The sequence below is a fragment of the Drosophila mauritiana genome, chromosome 3L, assembly GCF_004382145.1.
Source record: "Drosophila mauritiana strain mau12 chromosome 3L, ASM438214v1, whole genome shotgun sequence".
Lineage (NCBI taxonomy): Eukaryota > Metazoa > Arthropoda > Insecta > Diptera > Drosophilidae > Drosophila > Drosophila mauritiana.
In genome coordinates this window covers 18,374,409-18,387,840 of record NC_046669.1, presented here as the reverse complement: position 1 = coordinate 18,387,840, position 13,432 = coordinate 18,374,409, and the positions used below count along the sequence as shown (strand labels likewise).

General features: G+C 37.8%; 1 protein-coding gene across 2 annotated transcripts; it reads left to right on the top strand.

Annotated features, from left to right (window-relative positions):
• Positions 1-1,186: 1,186 nt before the first annotated feature.
• LOC117141937 (long-chain-fatty-acid--CoA ligase 5) lies at positions 1,187-13,432 on the top strand. Of its 2 annotated transcripts, XM_033305677.1 has the most exons (8): positions 1,187-1,485; positions 4,018-4,210; positions 4,527-4,681; positions 10,424-10,597; positions 10,692-11,869; positions 11,931-12,159; positions 12,243-12,416; positions 12,483-13,432. In XM_033305677.1, exons 2-8 carry the CDS (start codon positions 4,144-4,146, stop codon positions 12,618-12,620), a joined length of 2,115 nt encoding a protein of 704 aa, XP_033161568.1. In that variant the 5' UTR covers positions 1,187-1,485; positions 4,018-4,143; the 3' UTR covers positions 12,621-13,432. The 2 variants fall into 2 exon arrangements, with proteins under 2 accessions (XP_033161568.1, XP_033161569.1); XM_033305678.1 differs by lacking the exons at positions 1,187-1,485; positions 4,018-4,210; positions 4,527-4,681 and adding an exon at positions 9,188-9,377.

Here is a 13,432-nt window from a genome sequence, read left to right as displayed (position 1 = left end):
GTTAAGGTGCTCAAGTGCAAGAAGGTGTATTTAAGCTCTACAGGATGCAAAAACCTAGATAAACGATTTTAAGAAGTGTTGAAAAAGCCTATTGTAACAAACGAAATGTGTACTTTCGAAATATGTATTTGTTAACAGAAGAAAGTTGTATTTCTTGCGTATACGCGATATTTTTATTAAAAGTACCTAAATAATAATACCAAATTACGAAAAATTATATATATTTTTACAAAATTTTTTATTTATTTTTTATTATTTATTTATATTTTCATCAACTTTTAGAATATATACAATTATGCATAATATGCGAAATGGGGTGATGAAGGATACAAATAAAAAAACGCACCAATATTTACACTGAAACACATACATTTATTTTGTTGTTTTTATTGCTAAAGAACCTAAAGTGCAGAAGCACCCCTCGCAACCGTGTCGCATTGCAGGACCGAAAGGAGCAAGTGCGTCACGACACCCCCCCGCTTCACCTGGCCATAAAATGACAGCCGTTTGTCTGCGGCTGTTATCCTTTGCCCGACCTCTCCCCCCACCCCTTAAAACTGAACGCCACTAAAGCGGGCAGACACAATGGCTTTCTCTCTGCAACCGGCTTTCTCTCTGCATTCTGCTCTCCGCTTTCTGTCACTTCCACTCCGCTCCCCATCTCTCCAGCGGTTTGGTGTAGCACGTGCAGCTTGTTTGCCTTTGCCACTTAGTTTCGTTGTTTGTTATGACTGGAGCTGAGTTAGCGCTCTCTCGCAAATGCCGCTCTCTCCTTGAAGCCCTGGCACACTTACAGAAAAAGTGGGAGCTTAGGTTTGGTTTTGTAATAAGATGACATTGATTAACATTGTTAAATTTTGTGCATTTGGACGAAATACGTATTTAAATCCAATGAAATTATTTAAAAGGCAATATCAATATTAAATCATAAAAATAAACAAGCTTAAGCTTTGGCTCGAAATTAAGTATTACATTTTAATTATTTTTTTGCGAAAATACTTGTACCCAATTTGCTCAGTGTATGCACTGGCTCTCTGTAGTTAGCGGTGTTCGGTTCTCCGTGTGGCTTCATTCATGCGATTGCGAGTGTTGTTGTTGTGCTCGCTGTGGTTGGAGCAGTTGCACGCATGCTCAGAACACGGACTCAAACGCAAACTGACTTCCTTTCCGAGATTCTCGGTTGGCAGTACTCAGTTCTGTTGCGAACGTCGGACCGTTTAGCAGTAATTTTTCCGGCCTTCGCTTTTTCGGTATTCCATGCTCGGTTCTAGGGCTTTTCCTCTCTGTTTCCGCCCCGCGCCTACATAAACGCCCCCCCAAAGCGACCCGGTAAAAAATACGATAGACGGAATCAGCGAGTGCCGAAACGTAAAATTTTCATTGATTTTCCCAGGCTAATTTAGCTATATAAATAGTCGGCCCGTGCCCAAATTTATAAATAAGCCCGACAAATGTGTTTCATCTTCAAGTAGTCCAGAATCCTAGGTAAGAAATTTTGGAAAAATGGGCGAAAATCAATGGACGAAAGTCGCATGTGCCCGCCTTGACCTCAGTAGGCTCCATTTTGTTTCTCGCTCTTTGCATTTTCCTTTCATGCCCTCTTTTTGTTCCTCCTCACGTTTGGCCAAACCTGATTTGACCCGGCTATCAAGAAACCAGTCTATAAAATCAATAGCCTAAACACAGTTTTTATATTGCATAATATTCCGTTCTTTTATGGGCAAATTAATGTCTGGAGATTTCGTAGTATCAGAAGAAAATATACAGTATCTAATTAAAAGATATCGTATGTAAAGAAATTAAATTACTTGCATTAAAGCAGACTTATTAGGGACTTAACATCAACATATAAGACCGGTAACAAAGTACAAAAAATGCAAAATATTTGATGTGCATCGATATGTTAACAATATAAGAGGTATGTAATCTACAATCTATGTACCTTTAAAGAAACAATTAAGTGAAACAATCAATCGATGGTAAGAAATCAATTCCATCATTAAGTCATAAAGCAATGTTTTTTTTCTAGGGAGCAAGTATAATAGCCATACAGAAACATTTTAAGGCCTCTAAAAAATAATGCTTAATTATACTTTGCTATAGGGTATAGCTACTCTTCGGATACAAAATAAATACATATATATTTCGCATTTGTTTTTGGATCGTCCGTCTGCATTGTCCACAGACGAATAATCTGCTTAGTAAGGGGGCCTCGACCAGATGTCTGGGTGCAAAGTTTCAGCAGCGGACTGATAAAGGTTCTCCCTGTTCTTGCCGTTTCTGCTGTCCCAAGTATTCTTATCAGCAGACGAAGAGCTTGGGATGCGCTCCACAAGCTGCCTGTTTATGTGGGTGAAGTGGGTCGGCCTACTCGGTGGCCATGTGGCGTTTGCCTCCGTGCCACAAGTGCAGTCTTCATATCCCAGAAGTGACCAACTAAAGAGGATTAAATATTAAACACAAGGGTTCCTCCTTTTGTTTAAGCCTCGAAATGGAAATTCGAGCTATGTATGCGCTTAAAGTGACTTTCTTTAGAGCTTTCAGATAAAAGCATTTTGAAATTCTCCAGATCCGATTTCTGTTATTGTTTGTTATATTCATAAAATACCTTATATGTGTAGAAAACCAATTTTTAAAGGAATATGTATGTATAAGAGGATGCTATGGATGCTATATATGTATGTATATGAAGTTATATTTGGTTTCTATATTGCAACCAGAAATATTTTAGTACATGCTAACATACTGAGTAAACCATTGTTTGACTAATCGATTTAATAAGTCGTAAGAAAAACATAATAAAGTGTTTGAGTTTCTTCCGGAAAAATGTTTACGAAACTAAAGTTTATCGTGTCAGTTTGTCATTGAATTACCATTTATTATTATAATTTTATTCACTACACATTACAAGTAGACTGGGAATTTTCTCCTCGACAAAACATTTTTTTATTGGCACAAGCCATTCAAAAACCTGTTTAAGTCACTACAGCTAATATTGTTGGGAATTCCATTCTATCTTGTAATGTGTATCAATATTTTAGCCTTTATAGATGGGAAATACTCAAATAAATTATTCAATCCTGAGAAACCAGTTATTGTAGAATGCAGTTGATGGCAGGTGCTTATGCTTAAGGTCAAGTAAAATTAGAAATAAATATATTATCAGATAAATAATGGAAAGTGCACGCCTATGATTATTTCTTGTTTACAAAACTTTTTAAACCTGACTTCCATGCCAACTGTTTGAATGTAATTCTACTATTTCAATTGATTGCAGGGGTGTATAAATAAATAAATTTAAATTAAATAGACCTAAAGCTTTATAACATAAAAACGCATTTAGAAAGAAGTTGAAAAATCTGTAGAGCATTGCAGAGTCTTAATTGCCGAATCTGGTCTCTTAAAGTTTGTTGCTTGTATTTAAGTTGCATTTTTTACTCATATTTTTTTTTAAAACTGATAATACAAATGCCGAACACAGCAGATAAAGCTATAATCGCACAACTGATGGGCAAGTGCAGCTTTGTCTACACAAAATTGCGGGTCATATGTATACTTCATAATTTGTTAGGCGCAAAAGTTTAAGAATTAGACATTGATCAGCGGACTTTTTAAATGTTTTCTTTTTTTTATATATCTGGTAAGCACAATCTACCCCTAATGTATAAAACTGCTGTAAGACCAATTAAAATAATCATCCCAAATTGAACGCATTTTAATTGCTGTCACTTGACTTGTCAGGGTCCCAGTGGCAATTACCGATCTATAAAATGATACATAGGTAGATGTGTGCATATGGATAACCCGCTAATTAGGCGGAAAATGAATGGCATTTATATGCTGCGGTTTTGGCCTCTGGTTCAGCTTGATTGCATTTGCTGGGCATGGGGATTGAGAATACGCAATACCTCATTAGGCCTCGTTTTCAGTGCAGTGTTTCCCAAACAAACCATTATTATAAAATAAATTTTTTAAAATATTTTACTGATGTGAGCTCTTCTATTGATTTTTTCGCAGGCTATCTTCTGTAGGCAATCATTAAGCTAAACACGTAACATTCACTCAGGTTGAAAACAAAAACAACTATTAACTACTACTACTACCAAAAAAAAAACAATAATATAGTAAGGAAAATTAGAAACGATGACGCCAGAGAAATCGGTTATGGCCTACGTCAATCATTTGATTGTCAGCAATTTTTCATATTTCTGTAAGTATTTGTATAAAAGTTTTATAAGTTATTAACATAACGTATGAGTTTCGAATATATTAGAGCTTAAATTGTATTACTATCAAACAATTTAAAACTTTAATTGTTTAAGTATTTAACTTATAATAAATAAATATTAATGTAAGTATTTTTGAAATATAACTAAATGTGCAATTTAAATTTGTTTTCTTAGTGTTAATTCTATACCAAGTTTAAAGATTTCCATCAGAGAAAATTACAAAAAAAATCGAATTTCCAAGAAATGGTCATACTAAAAACAATCCATTAATCCACTTTATTTTGATCACCTCAACAGGGGACGAGATCGATGGGTATCTGTACTACCTGGGAGGCACTTTGGGAACATTAACCCTAGGAAGCCTGGCAGCTAGTGTGGCATACTACTTTGCAACGAGGCCCGTTCCGGAACGACCGTTAGTGCCTCTGGAGAACCAATCGCCATTGCTGGAGGTATGCTGATTCCGCAATTGATCGACTTTGATCTCATCAATTACATCATTCAATGTTCAATTGCGAACTGTTTGTCTTGAGTTTTCTCTAGTTCGGTTGTTTTTGAGGTAGAACAGGAGAATCCCCCGAGGCATGTGGGCCAAAAAGAGCTTGGCTGCTTTGATGTGCACATGTCCACGATCACGAGTCGGTTTCCCAAAAACGGACTCTGCTTCGTTGTTGTCGTCACATGATTTTCACACATTTTCACCATTTCGATTTTCATTTCGCCTTTGTTCTTCGACTTTTAGCCGTGACGTCTGTGCCACAGTGGTGCGAAAATGATTAAAAATAGCTGCACCACCGCATGCTCTAATGTATGAATTTCTCTTGCCAAGACTGCAACATTCTCGCTGATAAATTATCGAATGACAGCGGCACGACAATAATAAATCTTGTCATGGCTCAATTGGCATTTTCCCCTAATTAGTCGCCTGGTTCTCTCAATTTCGATCTATGCAGATATTTTCCGCGCCGATTGCCCCCACACACGATTGTCAGAGGAATTTCCTTCAACTAAACTCGCCGACATTTTCCCCCGCTCGAATTGTTGTAACGGACCTTTCCTTTTGTGTTGATGTCATGTAAATAAACAATTATTGACACAATAGCATATTTAGCGCAATATTTGACATTGCCAAAATCGCAGCCCCATTTTTCGTGGGTTGAAGGCTGAAGGCACAGTGAAACGCGATAATCGTTGATTAAACAATCGATTTATCGAATGCTAAGTGAACCAAATTTTGTTGCTAGCGTTTTAAATACGGTAGAGTTGAATGAAATTGTAGGAATTTCATCTTCTTTCATTATTAAAACTAAGGTATTTCTAACATGTTTTTATTAGGGGTGATATATTTAAAAATCATAGAGCATTTTCATTTAAGTGTAAAGTGAATATTTTTCTCATAGTAATAACAAAGACTCTAGAATAATTCTAGTGTCTTTGGTAATAACCTATTGCAAATTAAAATCCTGCGAATTAAAAGCAGCTGAAAGATATAAATTTTCAAACAGCAAGTTAGTTTTATAACATCAGATAGTTGAAATAGTTTTAAAATTTATAGAAAAAATTAAAAAAAAAATTTTTAAGTTTTTTGATTTCACGTTTAAATTCCATCGAAAGTCCCACCCAACAAACAAACAATGAAAGACAACAGAATAATAAGGAAATGTCAGACTTTTGACAAGACAGGGCCAACCTGTCTACATGTGAGCAGATACATTTGCGTGTGCGGTTGTAAAACAAGTATTTTGTATAATTATGCATTTCTGAAATTCACTCACTTAGTGTGTTTGTTTAGTCTGGTATGACTAGACTAGAATGCACCAAAATTTGGCACACTCTTTCTCCTTTCACAGAATGTTTTCCAATATAAGTGTGTATGAGCACTAAAATTGCTAATGTGCGCAAATTGAGGTGCAAATGAAACGATAAATATGTGGCTATGAGCTAATGTTGAGTGGATTTAGACTGAAAGGTGCATAAATTAAACATTCATTGAATATTGACTAATTGACAGCATGTAAGCAGTCTGTTATAAATTTAAAACAATTTGCAACAAGTCTAATTGGTGTGGCAAACATATGTGAAATATTATTTCTTTACCCGTTCGTTAAGTTCAAAAATGTTTAGAAATAAAATAGAATATTTTGTTTTAATTTAATTACCTATGAAACTGTGCATAGTATATTCTTTGATGGGCTGCCCAAAAGTAAACAAATGCTTTCTATTTTTACCGGTCGCAAAAGTGGGCGTGGTCCTCGCGTATATGATAGACCATAAATCATTTTGGTTATTAAAGAGTTGAAAATTGCTGTCACTACCCTAAGAAAACACCTCTTACTTACTACATAGTCACATAAATACCCCACTGTTCGTTTGGTAAAGGGCAAATTGAGACAGGTGGACAACTTGATCGAGCCAACAAAAAACTAGAACAAATCTATTTAGCAAAGAGTAAAAAGAAAAACCATTTAATATCAAAACAAGAACATATAAACGAATAAAATTTCTGGCCGAACGCTGCATTCTACTTGATCCCCCCGAAATTAAGCCCCCCAAAACCCCAAAATCTTTCGCTCGATTTTGCTCAATCTCTCTCCCAAATGAAAAGCAGATTCCTCGGGCCGGCCAAAATCATTTTTAGCCACGGCCAATATTTTACTTCTGCCACTCAGTTCGAAATTTAACATCGTGTCGCGCAGATCGTGGCGGGCTCAAGTCGCAAGAATATATTTCAAATTAGAAAAATCCCAACAAAATCGACAAAAAAAACGAAATAACAAGCAACAACAACACAATGTACATGTCGCAGATATATGTATATATATGAAACAAACGTATTTTTTATAAATAATAGCTCGTATATACTAAACAAAACGAAATAAAGAGCGAAAAAACGCACGACAATTTGCAACAAATTGACAAAAATACAAGCGTTTAATCTCATTACGTAAAGCGCAAGAACCCCCAAAAAAATGTTCAAAAAAGTGGAAGAAAAATGAAACGATTTTCCAAAGGAAATCGATTTGCCAAAGTGTCAAAGTGCCGTCGTGTTGCCACGTGAACTCAGCCCCTCAAGTTCAAGTTCACGCAGTTTCTATACTTGAAACATCTAAGAAAAACTCAGCCCCCAGATTGGTTATATAGCTAATTTTAACACGATTTTGATTCATATTTAGATTGATGGATGTTTTTGGCCTAATTGGTGTGGCTTTTAAGTTGTAAACGGTTGATCTTAACAATACACAGATGGCCCATATCATTTTATAGCTGTTTATACTTAAGAGATATATTTTATATTTTTCAAGAATTTTTGAGCCATGTGCATTTTTGAACGTAAATGCATTTGTACAATTATGTCGATTTTAGTATCAACAAATTCAAAGAGATTTACAAAAATTGCTACTAATTGAAAAATAAATCAAATTTAAAGTTTTAAATTTATTTCCCTTACATTTTAACTTTGGCTCTATATTAAACGCCTGCAATTTATCTTAATCAATCAAAATGTCAGGAAGTGAAATCACCGCATCTATATATATATCTTTAAATATATTATTTTGCAATACAACCTCTGCAATCGAAAGATTCCCTGTGGTTCGTTATTTAAGGTACTTTCTAAAATATAATGGTTAATGAGGAATAAGTTAGAACAACGAATTTTGTGAGCACTCGAAGTTGGTACTAGAAAATACATAAAAATATGCCAGCCACCTGGAAACGGAAAAAAAGCTTTTCCCAAACGACCTTGAAATTCCTGCATATTTTTCCTGGGTTTCGTTTATTTTTTTAAAAAAATATGCTGCAAAACTATTGATACCTTGCAGATTCAATTGAAATTCATCTTGGTCCCGGCTGTTTCATTCATCTATTTTCATTTCTTTTCTTTGGCTCTCGATCTTTTGTTGGGCCAATAGTTTATGTCCGATTTTATGACCACCACAATTACCATAACTCAAAGATGAATTGCTCATTGAGGAAAATGTTTGCTCTCTGCCAATTGGCTGAAAACATCCCAATGAGGCCCGAAACGCGTTCCCCATGACTCAGTTCTCGATCGTCTTTAGAAAATTTAAATATTGCAAAAAGTATTCATTGTACTCGAGTGTGTGTGTGAAAGCATAGTTTGGTTTTTCTTTTATTTTATGCCGCCACACACACTGCGGCTACCATAGATAACAACAGAGTGGAACGTTTTTACCCACAAACGAACTATTTATAAATTAATTTGGGGCAGGCCAAGCAAAATCCGCAGACGACGCCTTGTCGATAATGTGTTGGCCACTCGCTCTTTTTGTCTTGGCCATTTTACACCACTCTCTTGCCTGCTTTTTTTGATTTTTTGCTAGCCCCTTTTTGGGGCCGCCCTGCAGCTGCCAATATTGAAAAATTATAAACAAAATGACTGGGCCGCACTTGCCAAAAATATGTAAACGAACAGCCAGGCGTCATAATTATGCTATGGCTTTTGACTTTTGGTTCTGCTTTTAATTTTTAGTCTAATTGTAATTAAAACATTCTGTGGTGGTTTAAAAATACTTTAAGCAGATGCTAAGTGGTTTAATAAAATAAGGAATGTTACTATACGATCAATACAAATAAAATTTAAAAGCAAAATAATAAGTAGAAGTGAACTAAAAATTTCGAATATTAAAAAACTACATAGAATGGCGCAACAATCGATATAAAATAAACAATAATATCTGCTTAATATTTGAACAACATTTTCCGCACACCCCCTTAAATAACAAATCTATTTTTACGCGCGCTAATTAGCATTTAAACGATCTCGATGCGGTTATGAAATGTGCCTTATGGGAAAATCTATAATTGAAATGTACATTGGAACGTTTAAACACGCTACGTACTTGGCAATTAAACGCCAGATATTTAATGCAAATTGGTCAATGAATTGGAAAAAGTGCTTAAATTCGCGTTTGTGTTTTACAGTCGCTTGGAAAATGTGCGTGTAAAATGTCAGATGCAATCTGAACGATCAATAAAGAGAGCCACAAGTGAAGAAAGTGTCCAAAAAGCTGCAAACATTGATTAAACCATAAAAGTGATAATACAATAGAAACCATGTCCTGTTGCGGCCAAATCACCAGTATACGAGTGCCCATCGAGCTAAGCAATCAGAGCGATGTGCTCAAGGTAAACCCATTTATGGAGGACCTAGAAAAAAAAACCATAGAATGAACAGACAAAACTGCCTGACCAGGATTAACTAAGCAATCACTAATATAAACTTTATTTTGCTTCTTTTATTTTTGTTTAACGTCTCTTACATTTCGTGGGCTAGATCATATACGATCATCGTCAAGATATCCACCATAGGGTATGCCCCATGAAACTAAGCCCCTCTAGAAACTAACAATATTCCACTGGACTTGCGTCATTAATGAAATCCATAAACAAAATCAATTTGCAAAGCACTTTAATCTATGGAAAACAATTAGTTGTGAAAATACATACGCATTTTGCTCATTAAAATCGGGCAGCAAAAATAAACAAACTAACTCTTTGGATCCCCGGACCAGTACCCCCCACAAAAATATTCCCCCATCGCAGAGTATTTTGATATTCGGTCTCGTACATCAACACCTTCGACCATTGCGGTTGTTGTTGTTTCTTTCGCAGCTGTTTACCATAAAGGAAGTGCTCGATGGGATTTACTTTCGGGCGGACTAATGAAATCCCGCCGAGTGATGGGTTTATGTCTTTGGCCACAAAATAAATGATAAATCATAGCCTTTTGGCTACATAAACTCGAATGGTTATTGATTTTATTTTAACAATTGGCTAAAGTAAACGAAAATAAACACACTTAATGGATTGACGGACTATAAAAGCTCTAGATCTAGAAACAGATTTCCGATTGTATGATATCAATTAAAACTTGAATTTACGACAATATCCCATTGTACCTAAATCTTTTATATGGCTTCCCATTTCCGTTAATGCAAATCAAATGACGAAGAAATATTTATTTATTTTTTTTTTAGCTCAAGACAAACAATTCGCTTACATTGAACATACAAATGTATTTGTAACTGCCCAACCCAACAAAAATACTATGTGTATCCCACTGAACTCTTGATTGTATATATTCTTTTCTACCTCAATATCTGAATGTCTCTCACTCATTGCATGTCCTCGACTTCTCTGTTTCTTTTGGGGTCACTTCACTTGCATTGCAGGGTCCAGAACAAATACACGTCTCCAAGTTCTACAAGGAGTCGAAGAACGGCAAGTTCGTGTCCTACATCACAGAGAATGTCCGCACCCTGTACCAGACGTTCCGCGAGGGCGCCTACGCCTCCAACAATGGACCATGTCTGGGCTGGCGCGAGACGCTGACCTCCCCCTACCAGGTAAGATATAGTCCCAACTATACCACCTGTAAATAACGAAACATTCTTAATATATATTTTAATCTTTAATTTACTCTAATCCTTGTCCAAATAGTGGATCAACTACGACGAGGCCCTGCTGCGTGCCAAGAACTTTGGAGCCGGCATGCTGGCACTGGGAGCCAGGCCAAAGCAGTTGATTGGGATCTACTCGCAGAACCGCCCGGAATGGATCCTGTACGAGCAGGGCTGCTACTCCTTCTCCTTGGTGGTGGTGCCGCTGTACGACACCCTGGGTCCCGATGCCTGTGCCTTCATCATACGCCAGACGGATATGCAGGTGGTGATTGTGGAGGACGATGGCAAGGCGGCCATGCTGTTAGAGAAGGCGCCGCGCAGTCTGAAGATCATAGTGGCTATCAAGCCCATCCGGCAGACGACCCTGGAGCGGGCACGCAGCCGAGGCATACAGATATTCTCATTCATCGATGTGGAGAAACTGGGTGCCAAAGGCAACCATCCAGAGGTGCCGCCGACGGCGGAGGATCTGTGCACGGTGTGCTACACGTCCGGGACGACGGGCAATCCGAAGGGCGTGATGCTCACCCACGGCAACGTGGTGGCCGGCGTCTGTTCTGTGATCCTGCAGATGGGCGACCATCGCATCCGGGCGGGCGATGTGATGGTGTCATTCCTGCCCCTGGCCCACATGTTCGAGCGTTGCTGCGAGAATGGAATGTACTATGTGGGTGGATGTGTGGGCTTTTATTCCGGTGACATCAAGGAACTAACCAATGACCTCAAGATGCTGAAACCAACCGTAATGCCGGCAGTGCCTCGTCTTTTGAACCGCGTCTACGACAAGATTCAGAATGATATCTCAGCGTCTGGGCTGAAGAGGGGTCTCTTCAACATGGCCATGCGAGCGAAGGAGAAGGAGATCGCCAGGGGTGTCCTGCGGAGGAACGGCTGCTGGGACAAGTTGGTCTTCAAGAAGGTGCATCAGGCCTTTGGTGGAAATCTTCGATTGATGGTCGTGGGATCCGCCCCATTGGCCGGAAATGTTCTGACCTTCATGCGCTGTGCTCTGGGCTGCCTGGTTCTCGAGGGATATGGCCAAACGGAGTGCACGGGGGCCATCACCCTCACCGTTCAGGGAGACCATGTGCCCAACCATGTGGGACCACCCGTGTCCTGCAATGCTGTGAAACTGGTGGATGTGCCGGAGATGGAGTACTTTGCCAATCAAAATACTGGCGAGGTGTGTGTGCGCGGATCGAATGTGTTCCATGGGTAGGTAAACTAATATCAATATTCCACTGTTGTTTAATCAATTGATTTGTTGTGTGAATAGTTACTATAAGGATCCCGAAAAGACGGCGGAGGCCATCGATTCGGAGGGCTGGCATCACACGGGCGACGTGGGCATGTGGCTGCCAAATGGAACACTACGTATCATCGATCGACGCAAGCACATCTTCAAGCTTAGCCAGGGCGAGTACATAGTGCCCGAGAAGATTGAGAATATCTACACACTCAGTCAATACGTAAATCAAGTTTATGTCTATGGAGAGAGCTTAAAGGTAAGACCGAAATTGGGATGAATACTTTGATATTGATAAAAGAAGATCGATTATATGTTTATGCGTTTACCAAATTCTTTCAGAGCTGCATCATCGCTGTTGTTGTACCTGATACCGATGTACTGAAGCAATGGGCCACGGAGAACAATGTACGCGGCACACTCTCCGTCCTGTGCAATAATAAGAATGTCAAGGAACTGATCATGAACGACATGCTCAACTGGGGCAAGCAGAGCGGACTCAAGTCATTCGAACAGGTGAGCTTTTGGACCAGCAAACATATAGGTTTCAAGATAATATCGGAAATTAATATTCCATTTTAGGTTAAAGATATCTATCTGCATCCGGATCCCTTCTCGGTGCAAAACGGACTGCTGACGCCCACATTCAAAGCCAAGAGACCGCAGCTTAAGAGCTATTTCAAGCCCCAGCTGGAGGATATGTATAAGCACCTGGATTAAAGCAATACCTATATGCATACATAGACATCAACAACGAATCGAACTCAAGAAACTGGGAAGCATTCATTCAAATATGCCTGTACCATTTTAAACTGATGATAACAAAGACTACAGATACAGATACGAATGCGAACTGTCTAATTTTGTAGTATCGTCAATTCTTAGCACGTAAGAGGAGCGCAAGATACACCAGATACAGATACAATACACATAAAATATACACAACTTCAAACTGACAAGGAGAATCCTTTTGGCAGCCGCATTTTTTTATATAATTTAACCGAGAAGCGAACCTTAATTAATATATTAACTATATATTTCCCTTAAACACTTATGAGCTAGTTCAAAAGTGGATAGAAAACAATTGCGTAGTCTGAACCAAAACATATATAATAACATATTGAGCAAATTGAATAAAAAGAAAGCTTTAATTAACTATTGTATACTACACTCAGCGCTAGAAGGAAACTAAAGTGAAGAATCAAATTTTTAACTATATATTAGATACGCTAATACTAAATTAATGGAAATGAAACGATTATCGCAAATGCTGAGGAGTTACTTTTAACTTACAAATGAACGCCAACCGAGAAGCAGATCAAACCTACTAATATGGAAAAGATCAACGTCTTTGGACTGCACTGTCTGCCTTATAAAATACCAAATGAAAATTTATTAATAAATTGCTAAAATAATGAACTATTTCATATTAAGAGCTAAACAATAAAGTAAAGCAGCATTGTATTAAAATTATTAAATAGATTCTTTATGTAGATACGAAAGCAAGATAACTCAAAATAATATGAAATAAA